Raw genomic sequence first — 18,588 nt, forward strand, 5'->3', positions numbered from 1 at the left:
TGGATTTAGGAAAGAAACTAATTCAAGAAACAGATTCAAGCAGACATCCAAGAGAATGCAAATTCCTTTGAAAGTATATCCAGTAGAATAAAAAACTGAGAAAAGAATATCATATCTAGAAGACAGGATTGCAATTAGTGATCACAAAAACAAGATTTCTTAAGAATAGAAAGGGATCATGAAAAATCAATCCAACAACTGCTATATGATGCAAAGAATGACATAAGATTAATTGGAATCAGTGAAAAAGCAAGATTAAAAACAGTAATGGAAGAAAATTTACCACATGTGGAAGAGAAATTTCACATACAGATAAGTGAAAAATATATAATTCCATTTAACCATGATCAAAAAAATCTACCCAAGTCAGGTGTGGTGGCACATGCCTGTAATCCCTGTACTCGGGAGGCTGAGGCAAGAAGATCACTGTAAGTATGAAACAAGCCTGGGTTACAAAGTGAGCTCAGGACAAGTCTTAACTTCAGAGTGAGGTCCTGTATTTTTTTTGAATTTTTTTTTATTTTAAAGAGATTAAGGCAAAAGAGGACGTAACAAAGCAGATCAGAACAATGTAAGCAACACAGAATTTCACCACGTGTCAACCGGTAATTAACAGTAACTACCAAAATGTCTCTTTCTTTGAAACAATTGAGCATAACTTCAGATACAATTAGTATCAAACATAACAAAATATTATAAAACCATTCAAGAGAATGAAAATATTACAGGGCATTCAGAACCAAATAACAGAAAACAAACAATGACTACCATATTACCTCATTTTCCATAGAAAATTTGTTTATAATATCACACATAATAAAATCAAATAAGATACAATAAGATAGAACCAATGGAAACAGAAGAACAAAAGCATGATAGGACTTCAGAATAAGATGATATTAAATCAGCACTGGTTGTTATAATGTCTTGTTTTCTTCAAAATAGCTGTTCATACCATCACAAATAATAAACTCAAACAAACCAGGATAAAACCATTCCAACTAGTGAATGAAAACATTATAAGGTTTCAAAGCAATATAATGGAGAATCATGATTACCATAAACACTTATGTACTCCTACCATTTCATACACTATGGAGTATTTATACATGTGAGTTTGATTTATTTCACTTATGAGTATGGTCTTAAGTTGTGTCTATTTATTTATAAATATCTAAACGTGATCATTATTTATAGCTGTGTAGTACTGCATTGTATAAAAATACCACAACTTTTTATCCATTCCTCAGTTGATGGACACTTGGGTTGTTTCCAAGATCGGGCGATTACAAATTGTGCTGCTCTAAACATAGGTGCACATATATCATTGTGTTATGATGCTTTCAGTTCTTCTGGGAATATGCCTAGAAGTGGAATAGCTGGAACAAATGGAACTTCCAATTTCATATTTTTGAGAAATGTCCAGACTGACCTCCACAATGGTTGCACCAGTCTACACTCCCACCAACAGTACGGTAGAGTTCTTTTTTCCCCACAGCCTCACCAGCATTTGTTGTTGGTAGTTTTCTGGATCCTGGCCATTCCTTCTGGAGTAAGATAGAATGTCAGTGTGGTTTTAATTTGCATTTCTCTAATGACCAATGATGATGAACATTTTTTCGTATATTTATTTGCCATTTGTATTTCTTCATCTGAGAACTGTGTATTCATCTCAGATGTCCATTTTTGGATTGAGTTTTCGAATTTCTGGGGTCTGATTTTTTAATTCTTTATATGTTTTAGACAAAAGTACTTTGTCTGAAGGACAGTTCACTAAGATTTTTCCCCAGTTTTTGGGTTTTCTTTTCACTATGCTGGAGATTTCTTTTGACATGCTAAAACTTTTTAATAAGACGTGATCCCAGTTATTGATTCTGGGAAGTATTTCCCTTACGGTTTCATTCCTGTTCATGAATTCTCTACCTAACCCTATGTCTTCAAGATTTTTACCTAATTTGTCTTCCAATAGATTTAGTGTTTCTGTTTTAATATTCAGATCTTTGACCCATTTAGATTTTAGTTTAGTACATGTTGATAGGCATGGGTCTAATTTTAGTTTTTGGCATATGGAGAGCCAATTTTTCCAGCACCATTTATTAAAGGCACTATCATTCTTCCAGTGAACCTGCTTGGCTCCTTTATCAAAGATAAGGTGGTTGAGTGTGTTGGTAATTGTGGCTGTTTCTCTTAATCTATTCCACTGATCTTTAGATCTATTTTTATTCCAGTATCATGCTGATTTTATTACAGTAGCTTTGTCATATGACTTCAAGTCAGGGATTGTGATGCCTCTTGACTTGCCTTTGCTGCTTAGAATTGCCTTTGCTATTCTAGGTCTCTTCTGGTACCAGATAAATTTTAGGAGTGATTTCTCCAGATCTATGAGGTATATTGATGGTATTTTCATTGGGATTGCATTGAATCTGTATAACAGTTTTGGGAGAATGGCCATTTTCACAATATTTATTATTCCTATCCATGAACAAGGGATGTCTTTTCATTTTCTGAGATCCTCTTCAATTTCTTTTTTCAGGGTATTGCAATTTCCCCTGTATAGATCTTGCTTCTTTTGTGAGATTAATTCCTAAGTATTTCATTTGTTTGGATGCTACTGTGAAGGGTGTGGCTTCTCTTATTTCGCTCTCAGTGATTTTGTTGTTAGTGTATATAAATGCTATTGATTTTTGAGTATTGATTTTTGTATCCAGCTACATTGTTGTATTTGTTTATTATATCTAGGAGTCTTTCAATGGAGTTTTGGGGGTCTTCTATGTAGAGTATCATGTCATCTGCAGATAATGGAAATTTAACTTCCTCTTTGCCTGCCTTTACCCCTTTTATTTCTCTCTCTTGTCTAATTGCTCTGGCTAGTATTTCCATTATCTTGTGCCTGATTTTAAGGTAAAGGCCTTCAGGTTTTGGCCATTTCATATGATGCTGACTGTTGGCCTTTATCATATTTAGGTAAATACTGTGTATTCCAATTTTCTGTAAGATTCTTAGCATGAATGAGTGTTGGACCTTATCAAAAGCTTTAATGCATCTATGAAATGATCATGTGATTCTCACTTTTGGCTCTGTTGATATGATGGATTACATTTATTGATTTACATATGTTGAACCATCCCTGCATGCCAAGGATGAATCCCACTTGATCGTGGTGCATAATCTTCTTGAATTTCTGCATCCTATTTGTCAATATTTCATTGAGATTTTTTTCATCTCTGTTCATTAGGGAGATTGGCCTATAATTCTCTTTTTTATTTGGGTCTTTATCAGATTTTGGTACTAGAATAATATTTGCTTCCAGGAATGACTTAAGAAGGATTACTTCCCTTCTGATTTCATTGAACAGTTTTCAGAGTGTCGGCTTTAAGTCTTCTTTATATTTCTTGTAGAATTCCGCAGTAAATCCATCTGTGAGGCCCCTTCTAAAAAAAAAAAAAACAAAAGAAAATCTACCTCAAAGATTAAATAGTCCAGTTTCCAGAAATTCCATAGGAAGAGAATATTAAATGCTGTCAGAGAAAATAAAGAAATCAGCTGTAAAGAAAAGCCAATCAGATTCACAGCAGACTCCTCAACACAAATGCATAAGTCAAGAAAAGCATGGAATAAAGTATTTCAAGATGAAAAGAAAACCACCAATTCACTTTGAGGTACTCTGTAAAACTATCTTTCAAAATTTTTGAAGAAAAAAGACACTTCCATGACAATTAACAGCTGAAAAAATTATGACCAGCAAATTAGCACTCTAAAATACTCAGAAGGATATTCTAGAAAGAGATAATAAAAAATACAACTCCAAGAACTCTAACAGAATGAATCCACCAAGCAAGGTATGTACTTAAAAATATGGCAAAAACAGGGAACCAACAACACAAAAATAGCATGACAAGGATAAGTCAATCCATATTAGTCATAACCATCATTGGAGATGGTCTCAATTAAACAATTTAAAGAAATACACTGGGAAAATTGATCAAGAATCTAGATCCAACAATATGCTGCATAAAAGAAACATGTTTAAATCAAAGAAAATTTCTCAGACTGAATATCAAAAAGTGAAAAACAATACTGCATGTGACAAAAACATGAAAAAAAAGTGATAACTATTCAATTGGCAGACAAAGTGGGTTTCAATTCATGACTGAATAAAAGACATGAAGAAAGTCATACTATATCCTAATTAGGGGAACAATCCAAGAGGAAGAAATGACAATCATATATATATATATATATATATATATATATATATATGTATATATATATATATCCCATATACCAGTTTACTTGTTTATATAAACAAATATTAACAATATAAAAAATCAAATAATCAGTGATATGATTGTAGTGGGAAACTCAGTACCTCACTGTAACAGACAGACAGATCAGCTAGACAAAAACTCACAAAAGAAATATAACTGAAGCAAATTTTTGAACTAATGGACTTAGTACATAACTAAACAGTGTTCCTCCCTATGGCATCAGAATACACTGTATTCTCAGCTGAACACAAGACATTATCCAAAACAGACCATAAACTAGCTCAGAGAACATGCTTAACTAAATGCAGAGGAACTGAAATTCTTCCATGCATATTATCAGACCATAGTGAGAAGAAATTGGAAAGCAATGACAAAAGAAACCACAAAAACTTCATAAACACACAGAAATTGAATAACACCTTTCTGAATAGCCAGTAGGTATGTGACAGATGTAATTAAAAAAGAAATTAGACAGTCTCTACTATTAAACAACAATACCATTACGATATAGCAGTAGATATAGGATAAAAAATGCATTCCTACAAGGAAAGTACATAGCGGTGCAGTCCCATATCAAAAGCAAAGCGAGCACAAATAAATAAGCTAATGTTGAATCTCAAGCTTTTAGATAAAAAAAGAGTAAGTCAGACCCAAAGCTCAAATGAGGGAAGAAATTATAAAGATTAGAGCAATGGTGATGAAGAAAACAATACAAAAACCAATATATCAAGTAGTTGCTTTTTTTCACAGATTAAACAAAACTGGCAACCCAAAATTGATAAGAAACATTATCAAAAAAGGAATGAAAAGACTCAAATTCATGCAATGAAAAGGGTAAAATCACAACAGATCCTGAAGAAATTCAGATCATTAGTACTAACTTTAGAACCTGTATCCTAATAAGATAGAAAAAAAATATAAAAGGACAGATTCCTAGATACATATGAATTACAAAAGCTGAATCAAGGAGATATAAAAATTATAAATAACACAATATCAGTCAATGAAGATGTAACTAAAAACCTACCAACAAACAAAAGCACAGGTCCTGACAGATTCACTGCTAAATTCTACTAAAAATTCAGAGACTATCTAATACCACTACTCCTCAAATTCTTTAATGAAATTAAATGGGAAACAGTACTCTAAAAGTCATTGCTGGATGCAAGAATTACCCTGATATCAAAACTAGACAAGTATCCAATTAAAAAACCTAAACTATAAGTTAATCTCTCTAAAGAATATAGTTGAGAAAACCTCAATAAGATACAGCAAAACAGAATGCAGCAAAACAATTAAGAAGATTATACAACATGACCAAGTAGGATTCATCTCAGAGAAGCAGTAATGGTTCAACATACACATATCAAAAAATATAATACACTATATTAACAAAGTCAAGGGAAAAAAACACATGATCATTTCTATAGATGCGGGAAAAGCACTTTACAAAGTCTAACACCCATTCATGATAAAAATCCTACAGAAAATTGGAGTAGATAGTCATTATCTCAAGATTATAATATGCACCTAGGACAAACCAATATTATATTAAATAGTCAAAAATATAAGCTTTTAGTCTAAAATCCAAAACAAGACAAGGGTTCCACTATCATCACTCTTATTCAATATAGTTCTAGAAATATGAACTAGAGTAATTAGACAAGAGAAAAAAATTAAAAAGAACAGGATGGTAAGGAAGAAATTAAATTATCATTATTTGTGGATGACATGATACTCTACATAGCAGATCTCAAAAACTATCAAAGAACTTATCAATTTAATAATCAAATTCAGTGGTGTAGCTGGATACAAAGTCAACACTCAAAAATCAGTGGGCTTCGTGTACACAACAAACTCCCTAAGAGAGAAATTAGAATCGCAATAATTATCACAAGAGATTTTTTAAAAATGAAATACTTATGAATCAGTCTAACAAAGTAAAAAACCTTTACACTGAAAACTACATTACTCTGAAATAGAGATCAGAAAATGGATAGATAACACTTTGTTCTTAGGTACAAAGAACCAATGTAGTGAAAATAGCCATACTTCCAAATTATCATTACAGAGTTAATGGATTCTTAATCAAAACACCAATGGCATACCTCACAGAATTAGAGGAAAAAATCTTAAAATGTATTTGGAAGCAGAAGAGTCCTAGAATAGCAAAAGCAATTCTGGACAACAAAGGCAAGCCAGGGCATCATAGTTCCTGAAATAAAATTGTACTACAGAGCTACAGTGATAAAAATACCATGGTGCTAACAATATAAGAGATCCATGGATCACTGGTACAGGTGAGACAATGTCAGAAACAACTCCAAACACACTCAGCCATATTATTTAAATAATCACTATATTTTTCATAAATAGTCATATTTATACATATTTATAGAATATTGATAATTCAGTGCATGTATATGGTATACAATCATCAAATCAGTGTACTTACTATTTTATCATCTTAAGCTTTTATATTTCTTTATATTGGGGTCTCATACTCTTCTATTTTTTATAATATATATAACCAATTTTATTAACTCTAGCTACCTACTCTGTTGTTGAGTACTAGAACTTATTCTTCCAATCTGTGTTTTGTTACTTATATCCAACCTCCTTATATATCACCGGCCTCTAGTGACCACTATTCTATTGTCTTCTGCTTTGACATCAATTTCTGCATAATATGTTTAAATGGGCACCCTGCAGGTGACAAAAATAAAGGCCAAGCAATAGATATCAATTCTACCTTTCAGTCAATTTTTCTATGAATGAACCCTGATGTAGGTTGCACTTTGGATAGTGCTAAACTAGGTAAATACAAAAATTCATAGTCTTAGAACTGGGCAAGATAGAGGAGAGTGACAGTGTAGATCTCTACCCAAGGCCTCATTTGCCACATTCTCTGCCCCCAAAGTCCCCAGCCTACTCAATTTCAGAGTCACGGTCTTACCTCCCACAAACTGTGCTGCTCCCATGCAACGTCCCATCATTCTGGAGATGAGTTCCTCCATGCAGCAGCCTAGGACAGCAGCCAGTGCTACCAGAAGTAGGAGTGCACAGCCAGCACCTGTCACCACTGTGCACATCTGCCAGGCCAGGCTTGGGATGGCAGTGAAGCTGGAATAACGACCACATTCTTCCACCATGATCAGACTGTTCCCTTCTCCTCGCACTGGGTAGTTGCATCTCCGGAATGTGCTGAATGACACTGGTTTCCCCAGCTGGGATCCAAAGAGCCAATAAGGCAAGAAGTAACTGGTAGAACTGGCCACAGCAGTAACAAGGGACAGGAAGGCCCAGAGGGTCCCCACCAAGGTCAGGCTGCTCCTCATGGTCTCTAGTTTCTCTGCAAGGATGGGGAGATGGGTCAGAGCACCAAATCAAAAAGTTACAATGTAGGCTCCAAGGGTCTATTTTTCATCTAGTTGGCCAGATTTGAGGCTCATTTTAACACCACTTTGCCCTTTCTCTGGATAAAATCATTGTCTTGAAGAGCATTGGTGTCCTATAGGATTCTGCTTCTCAGTTTCCTTTCCTTCTGCCTGGATCAAAGTTCCATGTCATTAGGCTGCAGTGGAAAAACCACAGAACTGAATTAGTGACTGATCTGCCAACTCACAGGTAGTCTGATCAACCAGTTTATAACTCTTAACATATAGCATGGAGCCATGGGAAGATTAAATTAGACTGTGCAAGAGTCCCTAGGGATTCCAGGTGACTGACCTTGAAGGTTTAGAGGCCTGGAAGGAAGTAATATGTCAAGAGTGTCAGGAACAAAGTTGTTTTCAGAGTGAAAGAGGAAGTAAAATTCACAGGCTTACCCCAAAGAAGAGATAAGAAGACAGGCAAGATCTCTGTGGAGTTACTGGACATGCCCTTTTCACTTAGGATCTCCAGCTTGGGCAACTTAGTGAATTAGTGAGACCTTGTTGCAGTGTGAAAAACAATCTTAGAAAGGGTTCAGTGAGAAGGGTCTGGGTTCAGTTTATAGTTACAGGAGAAAGGGAGAGGTAAAAAGGGAATAAAAGGTGCCTAATTTGTACCATATACCTATTGCTACAAGAGCACTGTTTATTCACCCATAATTGAAATGGAAGACAGCCTTCCAATTGTAGCAGTTAAATCTAAACTGACTACTAAGAAAACTTTCCTTGTCCTTTGGTGACTATAGTTAAGCAAGTTTGTCCTCTCTGTGAAATAAATCAGAATCAGGCACTCACTGCCTTGATCTAGGAATATATAGCTGTAAGGACCCTTGAAGTTTACTTTTGGAATAAGTAATATCAGATTCAACATTCTGAGAGACTTTCTAGATTTAATCTTCTTGGCCCAGCTCACAAATGGTTTTCACAGAGTACTTTATCAAAAACCAACCACCTTCTACCCCAATCCACTTAGCTGCCATTGCTTTCTGGCAAATTTCTCTATTAGGATGGTTAGAAACCCACTGTAGTCTGAGGTCAGCACCATGAATGTCTCCAGCAGGCAGATGGTGAAGCATATTGCAGAAACTTCTCTGATTCATTACCACTGCTTAACATTATAGGTAATAATGTGTAGGGGAGGTAGGACAGAGGAGTCTCAAAGCAGAGGGAGTACAGGAACTAGCTAGATGTAGCCAACACATTGCCTATTTAGGACACTGTCAGGAGCAAGCAGCAGTTATATTTAGGGTTAGAGCCATAAGCCATTTCTCAGGCACCATCAAATAGTGCCTGGCACAGAGTAGTCATTACAATTCATGTTTTCTTAATGAAACCTTTTCCATAGAATCATCCCATTTTCACTGTCAGGAACCTTTAATGAATCATCTAATCCAACCTTCTTATTTTACATATGGAGTTTGACTCAATAATAGAGGAAGTGATTTTCCTCAGTCACAGAAAACAGCAACACCTGAAAAAGAAACCTGCAGAGAACTAGGCCAACTCTTTGCTACTACAATCCTAACTCTACCCATCGCTTTACAATGGGAACATGGAGAGGAAGTGCTTTACCCAAGGGTAAACAGCTAGCGAGGTACACGGCCAAACCAGACGTCAGTTATTTGATTCTTAGTATAATATTCTTTTTTCACTCTACTGCAATTCCTCTCTTGATACATTTATGTTTTATGCTGTGTGTTTTGTGCAAGAAAGGTGCAGAGGTCATAAATTGCAGGAGAAACTCTGGAAAAGTTCTCTGAGAGTTCTCAGAAACTCTGAGAAGAAAGTGCCCTTAGCCGGTCCCCTGGAAATGAGGCTTTGTGTTTGTGGATGGGGGAAATGAGACAGAGGGGGTGGGGAGAAATATGATGAGGGATTGTAGGCCAACAGGGGGAGAAGTGGAACTACTTTTGAGTAATTGCAGTCAGAAAGCAGATATGCTTGGCCACAATGAGGTAATGCTTCAGCTTGTCATATTGGAGTTTGTAAGATTATGAAAAGCATATGCAGCCTTCTGTTATGGACTCATTTCCTGATGAAGAAAACCAGACTAGAGGAAAAGAGAGAAAAAAGTTGATAAACAGCTATTGACTACATCAACACAATCCTTTCTGAATCCATTTTTTTCATATGTTCTGCCTAAGGGCCTTCTTAGGCTGTTAAGAAACGTATTACTCCTCAATTTACAAATGAGCAGACCGGGATCCAATAAGCCAAGTGACTTGCCCAAAAGTACACAGTGATTCAATGACAGATCCATCATTTACAACTCTTTGGCCTGTAGGCTTCTCCCAGAGAATTACCCCAGTAGAATTACATCACCGCCTCTACAATATTACAATTAAATTTTCCATGGCTTCCCCTCCAGAATTTCAAAAAAATATTTAACAAGTAAAGAAATAGAGGGAAAGACATGCTAGGTAGGAGGAAGGCCAATTTCTCCAGAAACACGGTATAAACAAGAAGAACAAGAGTATTAACTACTTCAAGTACAACACATCATAGTCTGAACTAACTCCATATGTCCTACATGGTTGTCATCATCCTGAGATCAAAACTTCCAATATGACAACCAGTAGATGGACACAGAGTATAAGAAAGAGGAAGGGATTATATTTATGAGTGGTAACTAAATAGAAATAGGGAGAAGAATTTGGACATAAAGTTCACTTCATTTGTGACACATAAAGTATGAAACTATAATGCTACCACTCACTCTTATTGTAATTTCATTTTAGAAGCAACATTTGAAGCCAGGCAGTTGGAAGGCAGAATCACAAAATTTACTTTAACTGTATTTAATTATAGAATAAATCAGTGTCTTTCTGAATTTATATTATTTTCAACTTTATAAAACCTCATTATTCCTTTTCAAATTATGTCTAGGGTAAACAACCATACTGTTTTTCCTGGAACTAAAGAGTTTTCTGGGATGTAGGACATTCAGTAATGAAACCAGAAAGGTCCCAAATATCCTGTGAAGGAAGGATCACGTTACGTAGAACGAGAAGTTTTTCACCAGCACTATCCATTAACAGGATATCTGCTGCTGCTAAAATCACTGCTGCTAAAAAAAATTCTCTCATATTTTCTCTCCAGAACTCAAAGTTAAACGTGACCATGAAATTCAATACTGGAGAGGTGTAGCCTATGCGCATTGAACATAAATCATTATGTATCATAGAGTTGATCTTTTGAGATCAAGGAATAGATTTCAGAGATTCAATAATGCATTATTTCTCAAGCACAGAACAAGTTCCAAAGTAGTTTCTCCTTTGGAAACAAGGCAAGAGATTAAGGTGTGGACCATCCGGCTGGGCAAGAGGATGTGACCTGTCAATCACAGAGATTCAAAGTTATATCCCCAATTTTTACATCTGGAACCAATAAAAAACTGCTACCTTCAGTTCTTCTAGTAACAATTCAAGCAGGTTTTTGCTAAGACATCCTAGATCTGATGGAGTTAGCCTGTGCAGTGAGAGATGCAAAAGACAGTTGTCATTGAGTTCTTGACCACTGTGCTCACTTTTTCATAGTGATCCATTGTTCTCTTGCAGAGTACACTTCTTTTCCTAATTAGTTGGCCTTCTTTCACACTGCAAAGAATGTTCTTTTTCCTCCGTTAATAAATGTAAAACTTCACTACCTTTTGCATTTTTTAATTATTTGTTCAGTATAAGAAGAACCTAGAAAGAATCTCTAGATGGAGACCTCATAAACCCCAGATCTTGGTAACAGATAAATATGGAAGCAGCAGAACATGTAGAGTCTGTGAAACACACTACTATTCCCACATCCTGGACAGGGAAGAGCCTTCTAGCAAAATGATTTTAGTTTCACCACCTGTGATAGAGTAATTCCCCTTGCGATAACCCTCCAGTGCAATCCAAGTTCAATCCCAGGAAATGGCTAAATCACTTTATATTCATGTCAATAAAAACTACAAACAATGTTGTACTTTATCCTATCCTAATTGCTTGTGCATGCTTCTTGTGTATAATAGAATTGCCTTTCTACCTGAAATATCTAGCCTTAGAGTCACACTAGACTTCCAGAATGACCCATAGTACTCCTGCAGAGTAGCCCAGTAACCAGGTATTGATAGAGAGGTAGAATGAAAAAGTAAGAACAAGATAAAAAAGACACAAGAAAAATTACAATTTTTAAAGTGAAAACTACAGCTTTAGCACACAAGCTTAGCTTTTGTTTGTTTCAGTTTCCTCTCTTTGTCTCTGTCTCTGTCTCCATCTCTGTCTCTCTCTCTGTCTCTCTCTCTCTCTCTGTCTCTCTCTTTCTCTCTTGCCAAAACACAGTAAATCTGAACAATTCTTTTTCAGCCATAAATGGATTAAGATATTCACTTTTTACTTGCAAGGGCTCCTCTTTTATTAAAGGCATCTTCTTTCACTTGCGAATAGATCATCTTTTTCACCTACAAATTAGGGTTTCACCTATAAATGGATCATTATCTTACTTTGGACAGGCCATCCTCTTCCAACCACTAGACAAAAGTAAGACTATAAATTATCACATTCTACGTATTTCCACAACACAAAATTTCCCAGTTACAAACTACACTGTGTCTCACTTTTTGGAGCATCTGCACTCCATTCTTGAGTGTGTCCTAAAATCACTGCCCAATAAATCTTCTTGTGCCTCTTACTGATATATTCTGAAGATTTTTGTCTGCAGTGGAAGTCAGAAATCCTGAAAACCTGTTCTACAAAAGTGTGATTTAAGTTCCTTTCTTCAGCCCCAGAGATCTTCTCAGACCTAGCCAGATGACAATATGATTGTATTTGAATCACTCTTTTGTGGTTTTACATTGTCTTTTATCCCTCATTTTCCCTGCTAAATGACTTACGTGCCTGTTTCTGAGAGTAGTTGTATGAGATGCACTAGTTGCAGCCAGAAAATTATAATAACTAGAAGGAAGCATGAAGTCTGATCTGCATTTACTATCCTCACCAAAGCTTAATGTATGCTCGTCTTCAGAGATATTATGGACATTTTTTTTTGCTGTGGTATGATTTTTTTTATTTAAAGAGTAAAACAAAAGAAAACAAAACATTAAAAGGCTACAAGTAATACAGAATTTCAAGAGAAAAAATATACAGTAAGAATTCACCAGTTAATAGATTACATATTCTCATCTCAGAAACAGTTGTCCAGGTTACAAAATTAAAGCATACAAAGTGGACATTAATAGAATGAGATTGCAGACAATTCTGTTCAATGATCCAACAAAAACTCAGTAATGCGGTTTTCTATCCTACACACTTAAATATACTTGCAGTTATATCCTTTAGATCACTTTCTTTCCTCTCTTTTTTACGCTGACAATCACACATTTTGGTTTCCATTACTCCCACAGTTCTTAAAACTTTTTCTTTGAAGAGGAAAAAAAAAAGAAAACAGAGAAAAAAAAAAAAAAAAAACAATGTGACAAAGCAAAACAGTCAGTTAGAACAGAAGGATGGACATAGTATATAATGCAAAAGAGATTACTAGGTGATCAACAATGGTTACCATTATGCCTCTTGGTATCCTAAAAAGAGTTACCTATATCAGCTGGTACAAAAGAATTGAACAAAACAGTACAGAACAAGACCAATAAAACCCACATTGGGGACCTTACAGGACTTCCAAAAAAGATAATAGTCAAACCATAATGGGCATCATAGAATATCTGGTTGCCTTCAAAGTGGTTGCCTATACCCTCAAATTTGATACTATTAAACAAAACAGAATATAATAAAATCAGTCATTACAAGATGTGGAGAACAATACAGGGGTTCAAATCAGGTTAATAGGAAAACAAAAAGAGTTACTATAATATATCCCGATATTTTTAACTTAGTTTTCCCTTAATTAAAAGATACTAAGAAATAAATTAATTTTAAAAAAAAAGAAAAAAGGGGGGAGATTGAGATAAAAAGAACATATCAATAGAACAACACCAGTCAGAACCGAACAATTTAAGCATCATTGTGTTTCACCACCACATAGCCTGACATTAATAGTAGTTACCATAGTGTCTCTTTCCTTGAAATATTTGAGCCTAACTTCATATACTATAGCACCAAACTTATCAAGACAGTGTGAAACCATTCAAGAGAATGAAAGTATTGCAGGGTATTTAGAACCAGCTAACAGAAACCGAACATCGGATTCTATATTATCTCTTTGCCTATCAAAAATTTTGCTTCCACTATTGCATACATTAAAATATAATAAGACACAACCTGTTAAAATCAATGGAAACAGACAAACAACAACTTGATGGGGCTTCAAAACAGGATGATATTAAATTGGAATGGTTTTAATCTGGGTTGTTTTATTTTATTGTCTGTGATACTACAAATAGCTATTTTGAAGAAAATAAGGCAGCGTAATAGCTAGTGCTGATTTAATATTCTGGACATTTTAATGCAACCTCATGACTAGAGGTTAACTTGACATGTAAAAAAGCAATTTAAGCCACAAATGTCAAACAGTTCTATCTACTACATTTAAAAATATCTAGATTAGAAATAAACAGCAAAATAAATGACAGATAAAAAGATAGGGTGGTAGTATTTTTACAAAAGGGGTCAAGAGACAGAAGGAAGGAGTATCAGGAGAATGGAAGAGGATAAAAAAGAACTAAGATGTGTTATGCACATGTACTTACTCCCCACAAGAAATGTATGCATTATATATACTGAAAACAAAATAATAAAAGTGAAAATTAAAGGAAGTGAATCTAAGGAAAGGGAGTCTACTACTTTTTACAGTACATTAACAACTCTCACTGTTGATCAATCACGTGTCACATCCCTTCATAAATCTTTTCTGCTGCAACATAAGGCCAGTTCCTTTTGTTGGGACCTCAGAGAGAATGGAGAACATCTGGCCACTGTAGCTGACATAAGAACCGCTTTTCAACTTAGACTACTAGTAAGTTACTTTTAACATTTTTCTCTACAAAATGAGTTCTCTGTCTCTCCCTGTGAGGTCTCATTACCAAGCCTTTAATCATTTTTTTCCTTTATTTTCCTCTCATATGTACATACTCATATGTGGGTACGTAGCATCAATATAACTGGAAACACTGTTCTTATATTTTTCTTAGAAAAAAATAAAACACTTCCTTCCTCTACCTCATCATTCCAACAATTCTCAAAAAAACAACACAATTCCTGCTGTTCCCACTGGAGCTTGTTGTGCAGTTTTTGAGTTAAGGAAAGCATTCGTGCAGTAACAGTACCAGCTACAGATAAAAGAGACAGTAAGTTAAATGTAAGAACAAAAAAGTGGTCATAAAGTGAATCCCTGAATTATAGCTGTTGAGGGAAACATGGCTGCAAAAACGCTTGTTTAGGGGTTGGTCTGTGAGAAGAAGCTTTATTGGCAGTGGTGTTAGGAAAGGAATGTGAACAGGCCTTTCTTTTCATGCCCCAACCGTGCATTGCCCCCATCTCAAAGCTGTTACACATTCATCTCACTCACTGTTCAGATTTCTCTAGGAAATGAGCAAGATATATAGACATACAAAGCTGATCCAAAAATACAGTGTGTGTTTAAAGTTTTAACAGTCGATTACAGTAAAAGACACACTGCCTGTAATATCCTCATGTACTCTCCCTTGCTTTGAACACATTTATCCCATCATTTTTACCACTTTATTAAATATTTTGGGATGTCCTCTTTGGTGAGAACCTCTACAAGGTGTCATAAAACTGAAAGCTGCTTCAAGTGCTCTCTGACAGAAAGGCAGAGTTGTCAAAATGCTATAGTGTGTCCTCATTAGCTGTATTCACTGGATCTAGTGCCATATAATTTCTGCCTCTTTTAAAATGTCAAAAAACCATAAAAGGTAAATATTTTGAAACTATTCTGTACATCAAGGCAGCCACAGCAGTGCAAGCAAAGATACTGATGAAAGAAGACTTTCAGAACTCTTTCAGAGAGTGGCAAGAATGACGGAGGAAATGAGTGGGAAGTGTGTAGTGGCAGGGAGGGTATTTTGAGGACAGATTAATGGCAATGTGTCGTTTATTATAATAAAAATTTTTATAAACATTCACTGTGGTGTTTTTTTACTCACACCTCTTATGTTTCTAAAGGCAAATAGGTGACCACTAAAGGGAAATGCATTTGATCAATGTCTCTTTTATCAAGCTCTCTATATAGGCAACTTAACCAATGAAGATTTTTCTATTTCAGGCATAGCCTCACAAAAATCTACTATCATGTACCAAATATTTCTCTCCACATTTTCTGCCAGCTGAGCCCATTAGAAATGTTCCTTCTCTGTGTGTTTCCACCATGGGAGTTGCTCAAGTCCCCCCTGTGCCTGAAATCATTTCATGATATAATCACTGACAAGGATTTATTTTTCATCTGTTTCTTGGTGATTCTAATAAGACCTCACTTTGACCTCAGTTTTTAAGCTTGCCAAAATTCCCTCTCTGTCATTTCCCTCCTTCTTTCTTTGTGTCTGTGCTAGAAAGATTAGAAAAACTAGTTGTGTTGGGTTAGTTAGCTTATTTATTTATTTATTTATTTATTCATTTACTTGCATCTTATCATCTTGAGATAGAGTCACTCACAAGCAAGTAACTTACAAAAAGGCAGGAAGCCAAAGAGTACCGGCTAGCAATCAAAAATCTAGGAATTTATTTCTAAATAATAGAGTTGGGCTTTTAGAGACAGAGGGCTTATATAAAGAAACTCCACATCAGGTCCTATGCTACTCCTTTTCTCCTAATATTGGGAAGATGATAACTGAATGCTTTCCTCAAATTTCATATGAGCTTCTCTCTTTTCACAAATGTTGCTCACTGAATTATCATTTGTCTTATGCTTTGTCAACTAGAAATCTTCAGCTCAATTTTCACCCTGGTTTGACAGGGAAAATTGGTTATCACCTTCAGTGATCAATTGGTTATCTAGGAGTCTTACCTCATACCTTTATTTGGTTAGAAACTACTTCTTCTGGCTTCTCTGGTAAAACATGAGTAAGCCTTATCAATGATAGAACAAGTGGTAAAGTACTCTCTCGTACATTTAGAAGATGGTTCCAATCCTGCAGTTGTGCCCTTTACCTTATGGATTCAGGCGGGAATAATGCTCCACTATAGCTATCCACTGAGTGGACCTGGCCAGCGTGGGAAGTGGGAGAAAATGGCACAGGTGAATTTGAAGCAACTCCTGCAGTATATATATATCCAGAGGAGGAGAAACTTGTACGAACCTCAAAGGAGGCAGGAGGTACCGTGGCTTATTAACTTTCTCAAAATAAAGGTTCTAAGCCTACAGGCCTTTTCAAAACACAGTATGTTTTCCAACCTCATCCTAGCAGATTCACTGAATTTGAATACATGACAATTTGCATTTAAAAATTAGCTTCAATTGGCTCTGAAAGGAACTTATGATTTAGGTGTACTATTTCAGTGGAAAAGAGTCCAGATTTAAGAATCAGATCTGAGACAGCCTCCAGAGATCTTATAAGTAATATGAAGTTGAATAAAATTATTTAAACCTCTGCATTTCATTTTTATTTATAAAATAGAAATGATGAAGCATAAAGTTCCAGTGAAATTTCATGTGATATACATAATGCTAGGGTAGATATAAATTCTTCCCCTTTTTAGTGTCCCCTCATAAATAACAGACAAGACTTGAAGCCATCCAAGAAGTGGATCATCACTCCTCTCCACTCACACCTCACAACCACTCTATGGGTGATTTTTCCTCACTCAATGGCTTCTTTCTGCTTTTAGTTTCTGACCACAAAGTGAAACCACTTGACAGTGTGCTTTGCAAGAAGAGATCTATAGTTAAACTATTTTAGGTTCTTCTGGGAATCATCTTGCTTGGCACATAGTAGGAATTCAAAACTATTTACTGAATGAATGCTTTGTTTTTATTTCCAGTCCTACTTTCCTCAACCCCTTATCCCCCATTTTATCACCATGACCCAAATTTAGGCAAGTCTAACAGGTCACTCACCACATCAGGAAACATATCCACTTTTACTTGTATAGACAAGTCAGAACAGAATAATCTCCCCTGTCACTGCAGAGACATGTGCTTCCTCTCCTCAAGTTACCAATTCCCCTGGGGAATCCAGCTAGCACTTAACCCTTAGGTCCTTAAGCCTTGTCAATACGAAATAGAAATCCAACCCAAATTCCTCTCAACTTCTGTGCAAACAGCAGACTATTAAATAAAAATATACCAGGCTTCCCTTGGGAAGAAAACAGCTTCTCTGAGCTCTGAGATGAAAGGACAGGAAGCCTTAGAAAGGAAGGGGGAAGGAGAGTTGAGCATAGGAGAGCAGAGCAGTTTCTTACTCGGCTGTTTCAATTACATTTGGCCCAAATTGCATATTTACCTTCTGAGTATGAAGGCTGACTGACTTATTCCCTCTCCAGGCTCAGATCGGAGAAAAAACTTCTCCTCCCAGCTTGTCAGGCAGAAATGGAAATCCCAGCTGCTCTTTGCAAGGATGCCTGAAAACCTTACTTTACCTTTAGAAGACAGGGGCGGAGTCCAGTATAATGGGAATTAACTCCAACCACGCTGGATGCTTCAAACTCAGCTTTGGACATGCAGGCACTTGAAGTAGAAACTAGCTTAACAAGTAGTTTCCACCTCTAATTTCATAGTTGCTAAATGAAATGGGGGGGGGGGGCACAGGCACCCTTGGCTTGAATTGCATATTTGCCTCATTTCCTTACCTGCTGCCAGAATCCCCACTCAGGAACAAGTTCTCCCTCTTTCTTCCAAAACAGTACATTGTCTCCACCAGAGATTAAAATAGCAGACCGACATGGCTGGAAACAACTGACAAGACACACACCTGAGTAGAGTAAGGCACTGTTCATATATAGTATACAGCT

At 35.9% G+C, this 18,588-nt stretch overlaps 1 protein-coding gene across 1 annotated transcript in view; it reads right to left on the reverse strand.

Moving 5' to 3' along the window:
- Positions 1-18,190, reverse strand: part of Lhfpl1 (LHFPL tetraspan subfamily member 1) — a 79,461-nt gene extending 61,271 nt beyond the window's left edge. Inside the window, exons 1-2 of the mRNA XM_003467628.4 lie at positions 18,081-18,190; positions 7,225-7,842 (exon numbers count right to left, since the gene is read on the reverse strand). Coding sequence (XP_003467676.1) covers positions 7,225-7,606 — 382 coding nt within the window. The 5' untranslated portion in view covers positions 7,607-7,842; positions 18,081-18,190. The remainder of the gene's footprint in view (positions 1-7,224; positions 7,843-18,080) is intronic.
- Between the last annotated feature and the right edge of the window lie 398 nt (positions 18,191-18,588).

This window comes from Cavia porcellus, unplaced genomic scaffold (genome assembly GCF_034190915.1).
Source record: "Cavia porcellus strain 051 isolate PalLab524CR breed Dunkin Hartley unplaced genomic scaffold, mCavPor4.1 scaffold_3, whole genome shotgun sequence".
In the NCBI taxonomy this organism is placed as follows: domain Eukaryota; kingdom Metazoa; phylum Chordata; class Mammalia; order Rodentia; family Caviidae; genus Cavia; species Cavia porcellus.